Source organism: Eucalyptus grandis, chromosome 5, assembly GCF_016545825.1.
Source record: "Eucalyptus grandis isolate ANBG69807.140 chromosome 5, ASM1654582v1, whole genome shotgun sequence".
In the NCBI taxonomy this organism is placed as follows: domain Eukaryota; kingdom Viridiplantae; phylum Streptophyta; class Magnoliopsida; order Myrtales; family Myrtaceae; genus Eucalyptus; species Eucalyptus grandis.
Window position 1 is genome coordinate 31,934,811 of NC_052616.1, and position 16,176 is coordinate 31,950,986.

The 16,176-nt window shown below is 38.4% G+C and overlaps 2 protein-coding genes across 2 annotated transcripts; one reads left to right on the top strand and one right to left on the bottom strand.

Moving 5' to 3' along the window:
• Nucleotides 1-744: 744 nt before the first annotated feature.
• On the top strand, nt 745-5,035 carry LOC104444852 (ribosome biogenesis regulatory protein homolog). The gene is made up of 9 exons (XM_010058616.3): nt 745-925; nt 1,057-1,157; nt 1,677-1,827; nt 2,537-2,588; nt 2,817-2,945; nt 3,730-3,847; nt 4,169-4,352; nt 4,434-4,547; nt 4,647-5,035. The coding sequence occupies exons 2-9, from the start codon at nt 1,069-1,071 to the stop codon at nt 4,809-4,811; spliced, it is 1,002 nt and encodes a 333-aa protein (XP_010056918.2). The 5' UTR covers nt 745-925; nt 1,057-1,068; the 3' UTR covers nt 4,812-5,035.
• Nucleotides 5,036-10,512: 5,477 nt separating this feature from the next.
• Nucleotides 10,513-14,666, bottom strand: LOC104444851 (p21-activated protein kinase-interacting protein 1-like). Its single transcript, XM_010058615.3, has 3 exons — nt 13,721-14,666; nt 11,280-11,577; nt 10,513-10,967 (listed from the first exon to the last, which is right to left on the bottom strand). Exons 1-3 carry the CDS (start codon nt 14,378-14,380, stop codon nt 10,900-10,902), a joined length of 1,026 nt encoding a protein of 341 aa, XP_010056917.1. The 5' UTR covers nt 14,381-14,666; the 3' UTR covers nt 10,513-10,899.
• Nucleotides 14,667-16,176: the final 1,510 nt, after the last annotated feature.

Below are 16,176 nucleotides of genomic sequence, written 5' to 3' on the forward strand. Positions count from 1 at the left end.
TTTAATGGACTATTTATTGCTATCTTTCCATCATATGGAATGTCTTTGTCACCTTCTCTTTGAATTTTTCACTTCCTAATTACTGCTTGTATATATGAAATCATTTACATACAAGGAGACAATAAGATGGCTCGCTTATGCCTCTCTCGAATCCTTGTTTAGTGAGGTTTTCATCCATCCTCTAATACAACATTGGCGGTGCTTGTTTTACCACATATATGTGCTTCTTGAGCCTTAGTACCCTTTTTGCTTTGCCTTTGTGGCAATGAAGCCTAGTGCTTGTTCCACGTAAATTTCTTATTGAATATACCCATTTGGAAATATTGATTTTACATCAAGTAGTTACATCTTCCACTTTAGAAGAGTGGCATTGTGGTTTATTGCCAGGTGTACATTTTTCTTTCAAAGAGTTTTCACCTCCTCTTGTATTGTTCCACAACCTCTTCCGCCACTTTTAGATATAAGAGATCATACGTTTATTTTAAACTGAAAGACACTTTCAATCGCTTCTTCATCTTGCAAGGTTAGTTTTTTTTTTTTTTTTTTTTTAATTCATGCATCTCTAGGGAGTCGGTTAATTCACTCACTGACATAATTTTTAAATCCTTAGATTCTTTTATAGAGGAGACAATATCACTGTTTTTCGTTTTAAGTGTAACAAATATTTTTTCTGCAAATATGATCAAATATAAAATTGTATGCGAAACGAAAGAAGAAACTAGTGCTTTTGTTTAAAAGACGCAGAAACCTAGCCCCATTCCTTCTCCCGTTACCTCTTTCAAGGGCTCAAACGCCCGCCTCCACTCCGCCCTACTCTCGCCGACTCGCCCCGTCGCTTGCACCGGCTTAGCCCCGCCGCTCGTCCGCCGCGCCACACCACACGCCGACCCCGTGCAAACCCCTGCCGCCGTCGTCGGACCCTCAGGTACCCTCGCCGCCGCCGCCACCGCCCTCGCCGCCCTCGCCGCCGCCGTCTCTCTGTTTCTCTTTTTCGCGCCCTAACTCAGCCGATTAATATACCTGCACTTTGTGACCGAGAATAATGGTGTTTCGCAGGGTCAGACAGCAATGGAGGAGGCTCGGACTATGCAGGTTGACCTCGGGAATCTCATGGCCTTCGATTCTGGTCACCACTTTCCTTCCCTACCTTCTTCGAGGTTCACACTTGTCTACTTCACGTCTTAGTCTGCGGTTTTTGGTTTTTTTCCGGTGCATAGGATTTCGTGGGAGGTGTCCTTGTTGCGTAATCTGATCGTGATATTGTGTTTTCTGTTCTAATGCAATCGCGAAATTGAATTTGCTTTTATGTAATCGTGGACGTGTGGTTTCCATCCATTCGAAAGGTGGAGAAAGAGATATGAGTACTCTTCTGCGTGTTTTGTTTGATGTGGAAACGGGGAAAGAATGAAGTATATGTCTCACCAGAGGAAATAAATTTAAGCCTTTTGTATGGGACAGGAGTTAGTTCATGGAAGATCTTATATGAAGTTTGGCAGTATCGTGCATTTGTGACCATGTGCATCATAATTTGCTGGTTATGGTATCAGTTATTTGTGGGTAGTGAATACTGAGAAATATTGAATCGTGGTGCGTATTATGGTTCCACTTTTTGTTTCAGAATTAGGAATGTCGATCTTTTTTTAGAGTTCTTATTTGGATGCTTATGAAATATGAAGGGAGGAGTTGATAGAGAAGTGTCTGGAGAAGGGGACTGAGCTTGTTCAAGCAGTCGCAGATGCCCTTTTCAACCTACCTTCCACTGAAGATGTGGATGGCCCTATTGTCAAGTTGCCGCCACCAACAACAAAATTGCCTAGAGAAAAGCATGTAAGTACTTGAGCTCAGTCCTCGTTTGAATCTTTTTCTTCATTAGTAAAGAACTTCAGTAGATCACTCTTACCTAAGTAGAGAGGCTGCTATGATAGATGATCAGAGTAATTCTTCTTTACACATGTTTTTCCATTAATAAGGAATTTAAGAATGACGTCTTCATTGTACTTTGAATTTTACATATTATCTCTTGATACCTATACATATCATCTGTGAGAATTTATTAAGTTTCTTAATACATACTGTGGAAGAAGTGTGTGAGTATAGCATAGACAAAGACTGGAGGGAGGGGGTATCTGAGGAGAAGTACAACAATTCGGGATAGGAATCCATTCTAATACACGCATATAATGTACATAAACACATTCTTTGGCACGTTATGCCTCCAGCCTCTAGATCATCTATGTTTGGCAAATGACTCTTCTTCTGAAGATCAGTGAGTTGTTTATCTGTTATTATGACTTGGCAGAGGAATTTTTGGAGTACATGTTTGATCTGATAACATTAGAATATGGCAATTACAGGCATTGTATCCTTTATGATATGAATGTTGCTGTTAAGAAATTTGCCTATTTTGTTTCGCTGATGCTACTTTATGTTAACCTTTTGCTTACAAAAATAAAAGGTTTGCCTTTGCCTGCATTACTGAATAAGAGTTGATTTTGCTGTTTATTTGCTTATCGTTAGATATTTATTGTTTTTTCAGTTGCCAAAGCCCAAACCTCCTACAAAATGGGAATTGTTTGCCAAAGCAAAAGGTGAGCCATAATATTGTAGGCTATATCTGTCTTTTAAATCTGTTTTTTCTGTCCAGAGAAGAAAAATTTTCTGAAGATGCTAATTGTTGATTCTAAACAATTTGTAGGATATGTAGGCCTTTGGTCAACAAATTTCTTGTTTAATCATGAAATTTTTGTATTAGGTCTCAATTATCCCCATTTTGATTAATTTATGTATGTTAACATTATTCTGATGATAAATCTCAGGCATCAAGAACCGTAAAAAGGACAAGGTTGTTTATGATGAGCAGACTGGTACTTGGAAACGCCGCTATGGATATGATCGTGTTAATGATGATCGAGATGTACCCATACTCGAGGCCAAGGCCACTGATGGTATACAGACAAATCTTTTATTAATTGCATATTTCTTCTTTCTTTCTTTTTTCATTGAATAGGCTCTTTTCGCATAAGTTGTTGTCCTTAATCAACATATATTTGCTTTAAGATGTAAATATGCTTGATTTTCATGGACGAGCATAGCAGATATTGATTAAGCAATGGTTTAAAAGCACCAGAACGCTAGCCGGTTTAACTGTTTGCACTGGTGCTGTTCCATGGTCCATTTCCATTTTCTTCGTAAAACCGTTCAGGTCAAAAATCAGATTTGACCCGATTCATCCAGCCAAACTGATTTGCCCTAATATTGACATTTTGCCAAACTTAGGGGACAGGGACTTCACCTCAATTATTTAGATAAGATTGTACCTACTGCCAAATCACTTTTCCAGATGTCAATTATGCTTATTACATGAGAAGCAATTATGTTTATGAAAAACTACAATTCTCATCTCCACCCAAGGAGCATTGCTACGGGATTATGTTTAAATGCATAGCCCTAGAGACCAGGAGAGGCCTTCCGTGCCATCTCAGCTGGGCATGACTGTTATGAGTTTATACTTGAAGGCGTACTGTAGTATATGGTATATATATTGCTATCTTATTGGGGGCATCAACTTGTTTCTAATCCTCCCGTTCGGCCCACTCAACAGCAGCTTGACTGGTTTTTGCATTGGTATATGGTTTTAATATTTTTTTGGTCAAATTATATGTAACCAGTGTAACTTAATCTATGACACTGTAACTTTTTGTTATTTATTCACATGTTTGTTGCTTGCAGAGGTTGGAAGTGACCCTTTTGCTGAGAGACGGGCTGAAAAGAAGAAGCGTGTCGAAAAGCAGAACAAAAACCGACTGCAGAACCTAAAACAAGTTGTAAAAGCTCATGCTTTGCCAAGGTTTTTCTCATTAACATCTTATATAATGATAGTGACAATTTTATCTTTACATAGTGCCTAAGCAACTATTCGTAGAATCAATCCTGATCCTCACTCTTCAATATATATTTTTGAGATCAAAACCAAAATGCTTCTTCATTTTTGGTTAATTTCCTTTGAAAATAAATATTTCCTTTGCATCTGATAGACAATATGTTGTCTATGTCTTGTAGCGATTGCCTCCAACACTTGTCCAATGCCTGAACCCTCTAGTGTTTTGATATTGCATTATCCAATCCCACCCGTGCATGCAAATATTGAGACGTGGTTATATTTATGCAGCCATATTCAGCTAGCAGCCACAGCATTGCCCATAACAGGAACCCAGGCTGCACCAAAGAAAGTGAGTAAAGATGAACTGGGGAATGTCGCTGGATTAGCAGCCACCGCCACAGCCAGTGGTGGGAAGTTTGACAAGAAGCTTCCAGGAGAAAAGAAGCCAAAGCATGAGCAAAAACATCGCAAGGTTTCTGGAGCTCTATAATTTCCATGATTTCTCTTATACTTGAAGATTCACTGGCTCAAATTTCTTCTCTCTTCTGTTCAGTTCCTTCCAGTAGCAGAAGGAAAAGGCCAGGGTTCCAAAGAGAAGGAGCAAACGGACAGAGTTCTAAACAAGCTCCTTGCCAAGAATTCACATGAAATACTCAATGTTGATAAGGTACAGTCTATCGCTTCTTTTCAGGAGAAGGATATGTCAATGCTTGAACAATTGGTTGAGCTTACACTGGTCTTATTTGATTGATATTTGGTGTTGCAGGCTGTTTCAATGTACAATGTGAAGAAAGAGAAGAAACGAAGTAAACATAAGCAAGACGACTCTTCAAACTCGAGCAAGTTGAAACCACAGAAGAAGGTACAAAAAAAGCCCTTTAAGAAGGGATCTGCTAAGAAAGGATCTGAGAAGAAAGGGAAATCTAAATGAAACCATAACTATTTATAGTTGTTGTATGCTTGTAGAGTTTTTGATTAGGTGCTACAAGTATGTTAGGATGGATATAATTTTGCTTTGAAAAATAGCTATTTTCTTGTCATAGAAAACTCGCCTGTCTTCTTTTATCTTTTGCATATTAGTGCTTCTGGCACTTGTTTTCTTTTACCGTTCACGAGCTGATTTGATATGCAAAACAAATTCAGATGGTTTTTTCCTGCTGACGTAATATTGTCTATATATAATGAGATTATGAGTGTACGCCACTAGGAACTGGCGAACGTTCCGTGCTATGTGGTCGTGAAAATAACATCAAAGGCGGATTTGCTAAGTTTGCCCAAACAAAAGGAAAAAGAGGCAACAATGTGGCATTGGAAAGAACTTTGTTCGAGGGAATTTCTACGTCGAGATGCATGTGCAAGTTGTTTTAAAAATTAAAAAAATCTCTTATTGGAAAAATGATATGATGTAGTGCAGTTACCATATCTCGGTGTTAATTCATAATTCATTAATTTAAATTTTTAGACAATGTGCATTTAATTAAATATATTGACGAGCTTAGATTTAGGCAATCTTGGTGATTTTCTCATCCAAATGTATCGGCTTCTGTTACTTGCTCACATCCAACAAGTGGCATTAGACCTAATTTTACATTTGACTTATTGATTTAAGATTTTGACAAAGGTAGATCCAAGTGAATATATTGAAAATTTTGGATTTAGGCTTCCCACGTGGAGGTATGGAATTTTTATCGCATGCTTCCAACATTCTATTGCTCTTATATGCTCCTCTGACAAAAGAACAGAAATGAAATTTTATGGCGAATCTAGATTCTGCTCAAACTCAATGAAGCACTTCTACTTAGACTTGATACTCTAAATTGTCGAAGGTTCAATTGGCTCATAGTTAAATTGAATCTAGACAAGATCAAATGCTTTGCTAATCGTCTCATATGTACCTACTAAAAATTTAATCACATACGTCAAATTTGAATATGCACCAAAGATTTTGAACACATTAATAAAGCTCCATCCATGCTTCCCCAGTTGTTTCACGCAGAAGAGAAAAAAATCGTCACCTCATTCTCAGCTTTCATTTTCGCACTGTTCTAAACAATTTCTGGAGATGCGCTTGAAAGATAGCATGGTACCTTGATTTCGTCCCCAAAAAGAAGCGAGTTTAGTTCAAACCTTTGTTCGTACATCAAAAAAATTTCCCAATAAACTTAATCTATTTATGTGAGTGGTTCATGCCTTCTATAAGAAGATAAAAAGCAATTTTTTTTTCCTGGGAAACCGGCTTGTTCAACTGGGGAAATGCCATAGGAAGAGGAAGTTTGCTTTTTTTGTTACCAGATATATATATATATATATATATATATATATATTTTTTTTTTACCTAAAATTTCTTTTAAACTCCTGGAAGAAAAAGCTTTGTAAAAACAAAACGATGACTTCTCTATCAACTTCTAGAATTTTTCGAGAAAAATGTTCTTCAGCGCTAGGGTTATCGTCCTGGGAAGTGTCTTGGCCGGAGGAGCTTCCCACGTTCATACAATTACTCCCAATCATTGGGTTGTTGCGTCTCATCATCGTTAAATTCAGCTTCTTGTAGGGCAAAGCTAGCATGTATATGTTATTATCACAGAACTCACTAAACAAGTCCCTCGTCAATTGCCCGTCGAAGTCTGAATTGAGCAATAATGATTAAACTCGGTTGTTGTTGTTGTCATGATTCTCTATTACGATATTTAGAATGCAATTAAATCGTGACAAGGAGAAAAAAAATAGATGAAATGGACAAACGCTAAGGAGTGGTGGAAATAAGAGGAATGAGGCCAATTTATAAAGGGGAAAAAAAAAACATTATTTTTGCCATGACGTTGGACATATAAAATTAGGGTTTGAGCCGAATTAGGTTACTAATCCAGTTATAAGTTTTCTGGGGTCGAGACCCAAAAATTCTTGAAGGCTTGTCACATGGGTTCAACCGTTGAATCCATGAAAACGATTGTATGGGCCTGATCCGACCTTGTTTAGGATCTTCTCATTGGCCCTGATGGTTGCCGACCAATTCATGGACAGCGATGGCCTCGAAACGGTTTCTTGGGGATAGTTTTCTTCGGAACGTTTTATGGGAACAAAATTTGTCTATCTAGGATGTAGAGCGATTCTAAAATTGACCGTGAGAATTCAAATAGATGCCGGTAAGAAACAAATGGTTGTCAAAAGTGAAAGAAAAGCCCCATGTCTCTTGAAGGCGGTCCTAGTTTATTCAAATTTCTTTATATATAATGATATTTAGAATCACACATATGTTTGAAATGAAAAATGCCACCATAAACTCGATTAATGTCTTTCGAGAAAAGTGAAAAGGACTTTCGTGTCATGTATAGAAACTATTGCTATTAATCCAACTTGATAGCACGAATTGTCAATGCCCATTTGAAATGGATGCCCTAAGAATTGTCCATCCGCGTCCAAGAAACCCCACCAAGACAATCAAGAAAACCAGATTTCTGACCCTTGTGCTGTGGTTTCAAGAGGACTGTGACTTCTTAGCATTTCATATTTAAGTTATCCGCTGTCCGTGAGCCATTGTGCTGGTGCAAAAGAACACGATATTCTACCGGACTTGTGTCCTCCACTTTGCCCTTTTCTGCGCAATCGCAGCCGCAAACTATTTTCCCGAGAAGAGGTGCCGAAGGATCCCCCACACCCCTGATCCGTCGAGGCCATCGGATCGAAACACTTGCAAAGTCCAGACAACGAGTTCCACAACAGAGACCCCCCTCCCCTCCACTATTTTCCAGGAAAAGAAAATGGCGAAATCCTGGTCCGACGACAGAGAGAAAGAAAGAGAAGCGAAGGACGCCGAGTCTGGTGTCCCATCTTTGCTTGTTCGCCTTTTTCACAGCCATCGACAGAACCACTCTCGAAGTCTTTTAGAAAGACACAGGCCCATTATGTAATCTCGCACGATAATCTGATGCAAGCTGCTGATCATAGCGCACGTCTTAGGATGTTGGGGTTTGTGTGACTTAAGGGAGTGGGGTCAAACGCTGCGTGTGGGGATAACGGGAGATAAGCGGTGTGTGGGTGTTTGTAGGATGGAATTATGTAACCTGATTAAATGCGCTTCTAGACTCTTATGTAATTTTGAGGGAAAAAAAAATACTTATTTTACCTTAAACTAAAAACTTTTGGGGGTTGAATTATTAATAATTGAAACATTTTTTGTACATATAATATATATGTATATATAAAGTGGTCAAAATAATCATCAAAAAGTAGAAAAATCAATGACGACGATCATTACTGCATCATTGTAACATGACCATCTAGTGCTATGGCAAAAAATATTGTGGAGAGGGCAAATCTGGGCCCCCATTAGCTGTCTCTCACCAGGCATTGGATAAGACTTGAGGGCATATTTGATTAATGGAAATTAAGCTATTGGAATGAAAAAAATGGAAGTCCCATTCACTTTCTTGATACTATTCAGCAAATTCGAAAGAGCCGAAATACAAAAGAAATGTCAAAATGAAAGTTGCTGCATTACTGCATTTTTATTGCCATGGGGAGGTGAAAATGAGTGAGAATCAGGTGGGAATGGATTAAATAAATAAGGGCAAGCAGACACGTGAATCATTTACTAAGCCTCAGATTCGGTAACTTTTCCGCGGAAAAAATTTGGTATGGTAGATAGATTTTCCAAATTTGCTATTATTTATAGCAAATTGACAAAAAGAAAGTTCAAACCATAAAAAAGATACATTCAAATACCTATTATTTTAAAAAAAAAAAACTATTATTTATTTGCAAAATTTTTACAAGCGTATAAAAGTTCACACTTCACCGTTGGATCCATTGTGTGGTTAAGGTTCTCTTCCCTTTTTTCTCTTTCCCTAATTTTCACTTTTTGCACGTCGAATCTTCTCTCTCGCAGCCTTACCCGCAAGCAATGATCTCCCGCAGAAGAGATGATGGGCCACGTCCCAAGGGACTGCCTGTCGCAGAGGCATGTCCACCTGTTGCCGCCCAACGACCGTCGTAAGGCCACGCCCGATTCGATTCTTTGATTCCGCGAGCTTGAATCGCCTATGACCGGTTCAATTCTCGGCTCTCAGGCCGAAACTGTCATTTCCGTCGAGAAATCAGTTCAACTGATCTGGCTTCCGAGTTGAAATGATTTTAAATCAGTTTTGAAGTCTCCATTAGGACAAAAGAAAAAAGATACTACAACAACAAAAATAAAGTAATTACTTGACCAACAAATGTTTTATAGTGAAATAATGCAAATTTTGTATTCTATTATAAAAATCTAGTTTTGTTTCCGGAATATAAAATGGTCATCTTATTCAATATTTCCCTCGTGAAAAAAATTTCAAGTATTACAACCAATCCATCCCTCTTGATTATCATTTGTATCATTTCAAACATTTAATTCTTGATTATATCAAGAAAAGAAGAAAAAAAAGATATTAATTCTCTTTTTTTAAAACCGAAATGAGCAATAATCTTACACAAAGTGTGTTGTAAAATTTTGGGAAATTTCGGGAAAATTTCAAAAAAAGACCCAAAATGCTTTTGTTTTCTCAAGTAAAGGCCCAAGATTGATTTTATTTCAAATAAAGACCTAAAATAGCCTTGATTGTTTCAAATAAGGGTTTGAAATAGTTTTTGGTTGTTTCAAATAAAGACCCGACCTCGCCAGTTGCCAACCGGCTAAATTTTCCAACCAATCAAGGATATTTTCGTCATTTGGCATTTCCCCCTTATTCTTCCTTTTCTTTTCTTTTCTTTTCTTTTTTTATAGTTCTTCTTCCTCTTCCTCGGTGGCTAGCCAACATCGCCCACGACTGATGAGGGCCGACTTTGCGGATGGCCCCTGGGCGAGGGTCGCCATGCCCAGGCAAGGCCATCCCTCTCCTATGGCCGACGTGGGTGGCCTTTGTCGACAAGGGCAACCCTCGCCTAGCCCTTTATGGGCATCGTCGGTGGTTGGAGGAAGAAGAAGAACAAGAAAAAAAAAAAAAAAAAAAAAAAGAAAAAAGGGAAAAATGACAAATGACGACTTTGAATCCCTTTTTGGAATTTGCCCTAAAATTTTCTCAAGTAATATGCAAGTAGAGATCAATAGATTATTGATTAAACAATAATTTTCCATCATAGTCAAGAGATGTTAGTTTAGAATATGTTAGTTTCTTTTAATAAGAATAGTGTTCAGTTTTAACTTTTCACATATAATCGCAGAAATACCTAATTTGCCTGCTGGGTGGAAGGCTAACCTGCCACGTCACCAAAGACTCACAGGTACATATGTCGTGGATTTACTGTAACTCTCCTTTAACTTTGGTAATCTATTTTCCCTTTTCTTTTTTGATTCTTCTTTCTTCCTCCTTCCTGCTCAATGAGGAGAGAGAGAGAGAGATCCACCACAGGCATGACTCAATGCAGGAAGCAAATCTTTGAGGGAACATCTCCAATTCCAATCTGTCCCGGTGTAACACGAGTACTCAAACTCGATGGCCATAAAAGGAAGCACCGTTTTGATCAGAGGACGGAAGCCAAGACAGAAGTGGCGGCTTAGGAGGTGGACGGCGGCGGCCCCTAGGTATTGACGGAATCTACAAGAAAGAAGAGAACCCCTCGCGAGACCATGGTTTCATTTCGCTTTTCCACCTCCAACAAAATGAACACGCAGAAATCTCATGTATATCGGCACAATAAGCACATACATATATAACAGAGTTCTCAATCAATTTTGTCTCCTTCATTCTCCTAAAGCAACGCTGCTACAAAGCTACATATAATTAAAGCAGATATTGAGTCTCTACAGCTTACGCCCAATGTTTATATCAACAGATAGGTCAAAATTGTGTGGTCATATCAAGCAATTGGAAATGTCCTAGCGAAAATGGCTCAGCTCCCTATTTTCCCCTATTTTCGCCATTTTTCCTTCGAGCCTTCAAATGTTGAACAAGTGATCCAATCCACCTCACTAAACATAAATACTCAGCCTCGCTGAACCTAAGAGGGAAAATCTTCGAGTTGCCACCTAGCTCAAGCCATAGACAGCATTATGATGCTCCATCTGCAATTGTGTCCTCCTTAGAAACCTTTTCTCCTAACTGTGGCCTCCTTAGAGCTGAGAAGAATAGAAAAAACAACTGTTAGAACTAACATGATGAATGAGAGAACTCAAAAATATAGAAACCTCTAAGGAATCTCCTCTTTATAACGAACAAAATTATGTTTTGATACCAATTTCATGCACCATCTTATATATCAGATCTTCACGGGGAGATCAATGCAAATTGTCCCACACATTCTGCTGGGAGATCAGGAAGCATGCATAGTCTAATCACCAACAAAATTCTTCATTTAAGATCAAAGGACTAGGAGGAAGAAACAACAGAAAAAGACAACACCAAGAAAAAGTCAAACAGCCAGTACTCACACTTCAGAGATGTTCCGGCCAGACAAGTGAGCCTTGATTTTGTGTTAACCTCAGCCAGGGGAAGAGGCCTTTCTTTCATAGCCATGCGAACATCCCAAACTCGTATAACCCCATCAGACGATGCGGACGTCACTAAATATGGATCATCTTCTCCACTTGTGTCAGTGCTCTTACTGAGTACAACAATACCTTTGACACGGGTGGAATGAGCATCCTCAATTTGGTAAGCCATCTTCCCAGTCTTTGTGTCCCATGCTGTAACACTCCGGTCTTCACCACCAGTGTAGAGAAGTCCACTCTGTCAAAATCAATAAACATTTACCACAACAATCCTCCAATCTCTAATGCAGCACGAAAAAAGAATGTGCAGATAATGCACAACATATGTGTTCAAGAAAATAATGGGGGCCTCAATCAGCCTTTCATGCTGGGAAAACTGAAACCAGAACTTAAAAGAGGGTAGGAGAGAGAGAGAGAGAGAGATGCAAAAGCCTAGCATACCCTAATTTTTCTCCTCCAACAATTCACCTCAAAAACAAATTGCTAGATTTCTGACTTTTTATTAGTCAAAAACCCACTCAGGCCTCTCTTATTAAAAAACCAGAAGATATTCACTCTAAGAAAAGAAAACTACCATTGAGAAAAAATAAGGACACGCAAAAACATTATACTTGCATCAAAGATCCTTGATTACGATTGGCTTTCAGCAATAACATTAGGTCATCAAAGAATGAAGAAACCGCAGGCAAGTGAGTGCCTTGTTCATCACTAATGTAAGACCAAGCTCATAAGCATTTAATAGTTTTACCTATTGAACAATAATTGTTATAGGTCAACTACCTCAATCCAATGACAACTTAGAGCAGGTAAACTAAAGGAAATGTGCACACATTTGAAGCATAATTGGATATTGAAATTCAACTGTGAGCCTCTGTTTGTGCATGGTGAGATATGGACATAAATAATAAATGCTGTTCCAACCTACAAGGAGTACCAATATTAGTTAACCACTGACTGAAACTCTTTAAATAATCAACTTATTCCATGGAGCGAAGGATGGGTAGGATCATACTGTTTGAGCACAGAAAGTTTTTATGAAGTAGTCAGGTGGAGGATTTTCTTACTTTTGGAGCAGGGGATTTCTTTTGGAGCAGAGATAGTCTACATAACATCCAAAAAATGAACAAAATTCTCTGACATATAAGATAGCAATAGCTGGTGTGTTCACATGATTTCTTAGACTTCTAAGATTTCCAGTAGCTGATGCTCCAAACAGAGGCTTATTATTAGTTTTTAACCACAGTAATCACTGCTTGAGTTGAGGAGTATTACTTTTCATTATTTTCTAACATTTATAGATTCAAAAGGTCTAGCAACTTCAGCTAAGCGATAGGGGTGAGTTTGAGATGATTATAGAAAGGATGGGAATATCACACACTAAGGTTTCCATTGGAAAGTACTACGAACACAAATCACCATTGTTGAAAATTGAGCAATAACATTTTCAAAAAATTCACCTACTTCAATTTGAAATGTTCAGGTTCCCAAAGAACAATTATTGACCTAAGGGCATTTTCTAACATCTTCCATGACAAATATTAATGTAACTGAAAGTCATAACCTGATTTCTTTGCGCAGATTAAAAGCACAGTGGTTTACTAATGTAGAAACAAAGTGAACTTCAACATTAAATCTTTAATAGATAATATTTTTGAAAGCTCTGGATCCATGATGAGAAAGAGAGCAACAAGTATCAACCATCATGATTTTCATCTTCAGAACCTAACATCTCCTGGAACAGTTCAACATCAACTCTCAAGGTAACAACTTGGAAGCTATAGAAAACAATGCTCGGCCAAATGCAGAAACACCAGAGCACTCCAGAGTTGTACCAACAAACATGCCTGATCTCACACTTAAGATGCTTCCGTAAAATTTTCAACTTGCACACTAGGCCAGACCAAAGACCACATATGATGTTGTAGTTAAAGAGATCCAATTTCTCAAAACATTCATGGTATATTCTTATGAATGATCGCACCAACATACTGTCTAACCAATATAAAACTAAAAGCCCCCACCTAGATTACATACATATTAGTTCAAAAAGAAAATCCCAACATTTGAAACAGCTGTTCACTGTTAGATATGTTCATGGTAGGTCTATAAGTTCACACATGGAACTTCAAACTCTGCATATTCATAAACACTCCCCATTATGAGCAGTTCGGTATGAGGATAAGATAAAACAACCCATGTATATCGATAGATGGCAAATTCCTGTGCATCTCCTTCTCCAACCAAGCAAAAAGCCAAATCTCACGGCAAATCCGCAAGCATGCGGAACATGACAACAGACTAATGACCATTCAAACAAACGATGAAACAACAACCAACCAACTTGATACAGAAGCAAACGATAAAAGAGAAACAAAACCAACCTCACTGGGAGCAGCGCAGAGAACCCTCTTCCCACTCTCCATTTCCCAGACCAACCTAGCGTCCTCGGCTTCATGAATCCCAACTTTATCCCCCATAACCATGAAGAACCTCTCTCCACTCAAATCAAACCCCACCAAGCTCGCCTCCTTCGCCAGCCGGCAACAGAAGCTCCTCCTCCCCCTCACCAAGTTGACCATCGCCAAGCACTCGTCCCTCCCCACCGTCAGCGCCAGCTTCCCCGACGGATGCACCGAGAGGCTATTGACCCCGCCCTTCTTGTGAACCTTAACCGTCGTCAGGTGCACGAAGGGATCGGCGTCGAAGATGCACACCGAGCCGTCCGCCGAGGCGGAGAGGAGGTTGCGCGGGAACGAGAGGTTGGAAGGGGTGTAGAAGCAGAGGGCGGTGACCGTAGCGGAATGGTGGTGGAGGGAGCCGAGGGAGGAGGCCGCCGCCAGGTCGTAGAGGTGGATGGTGTCGTCGCCGGCGCCGGAGGCCGCGACGGGGCCGGCGGCGGCGACGGACGAGATCGGGGAGAGGTGGGAGGGGTAGCAGAAGAGCTTGGTCAGGGTTAGGGCACCGCCATCGGAGGAGTGCTTCAGGGGCTTGAGCTTGAAGCCCCAGATGAACTTCTCGTACGAGCCCGCGATTAAGCTCATGATAGCACCACGATTCGCGACCTTCAGAAACTGGGAATATTGGAGAGATATCTGCAGAGACGGTCAATTTATAATCCTCCTTGACGGCGGCGGCGATGGCGATGGCGGCGGCGGCGGCGGCGGCGGCGGCGGCGAAGTTAGGGTTTTAGGGCGCCGACACGGCGGTGCTATCAGGGTTTAGGATGGGTACAGGAGCGACTCCCGGCGGAAGAAAATTTGCGCATAGAAGAGAGGCAGGCAGAGTTGGAAATTTAAAAAGAAAACCTAGTCGCGAATTTGGAAATTGAATGATACTCGAACAAGTAAGAAAGAGCGTAAGGATAAAGAGAGATCATAGAAGTAATTGCAAAAGTAATCGCAAAAGTTAAGAAAGAAAAATGAATAATTATACGAATGTTTGATGAAGCTTAGCTCAATATATAATGTAATTCATAAACTTTAAATTTGTTGAATATGGATCATGAAGTTTGTTTTAATTTATAGTATCATTGCGAATTTTTTAATTTATTCAATGTAATATCTCAACTTGTAATATATAATTATGAAAATATTTAATATCATCCCTATAAAATAGTCAAAATTCAGAATCACATTAAATATTACTCATTACATTTGAGTTGAAGAATCATATTTAATAAATATAAAATTTAAGGATTGCACCAAAATTCACAAATAATATGTGTCGCTTACTTAAAGAAAAACAACAATTCATCAAATCCTAGTGTGATTTTTCAATTTTCTGTGGATATTATGCAGAAAAAGTCTCACGTCGTGGACATGGTGCAGTGCAAAGTGAAACAAATAATATATGCCAGATAGTGTAAATCTCATTAATTTAAGATTTTAAATGAATATGAGTCTAATTAAATATATTCGCAAGCTTGAATTTAGATTTTTTAAAAAAAAATCTATGAGTAAAGATATCATGCGCCTTCCATCCAAAAGCCACCATAGATTGTCTTATCTATCATCATCTTATCATCATTATCAGAAAATTTACATTGACGCATGTCATATGGTTAGAATAAATTTAGGAGTTTACTATTTAATTGCCAAGGAACCAATAACAAACATTATGATATTCTTTTTCCTTTCCCTTTCATAACTTCGTTCTATCACTTAAGTACAACTATACTAAATCATAATATTCACTATCTAGTATCAAAATGAAAAAAAAAAATAGAAATCATCAATAGTGTGATTACCCTATCCAAGCATCCGTGCTTCGCATTTCATTATAATACCAATTAATATATAAACAGATTTATTAACTTTTGCAGTACTCCAAATACTAATGTTTAATTTGATAAAAAGTAACAACAAAGTAAATGTAAGAAATGAGTGAAATATACAACATAAACATTAGAAAATACTCGATAAAACGCATAACTTCTCTCTCATTAAAATTCAATTTCTGTAGGAAAATAAAATGGCGTCCGTTCTTAGCAATGCAAGAAACGGCCCATTATCCACTGCTCATTTTTCTTAGTAAATCGTACTTGTTGTGTTGTCATTTTTTATTTCTTACACCAGCTAATAACAGATAAAATATTCGGCAGTGAACTACATAAAGTTTTCTGAACAATAATTTTGATTAACTCCATTTATTTCAAGAAAAATGAATAATTTAAAAAATACTTTTCAAAAAATTATTGCTTGTATTGATTGAAATAATTAGCTAATGAATAATATTCCTATTATTGATAACATCTTATGTTTAGATAATTTCATGAACAATGAAAACATTTTTCTTTCATTCATCATTATAAGTGATTAAGCAATCATTTTTTGGAAAT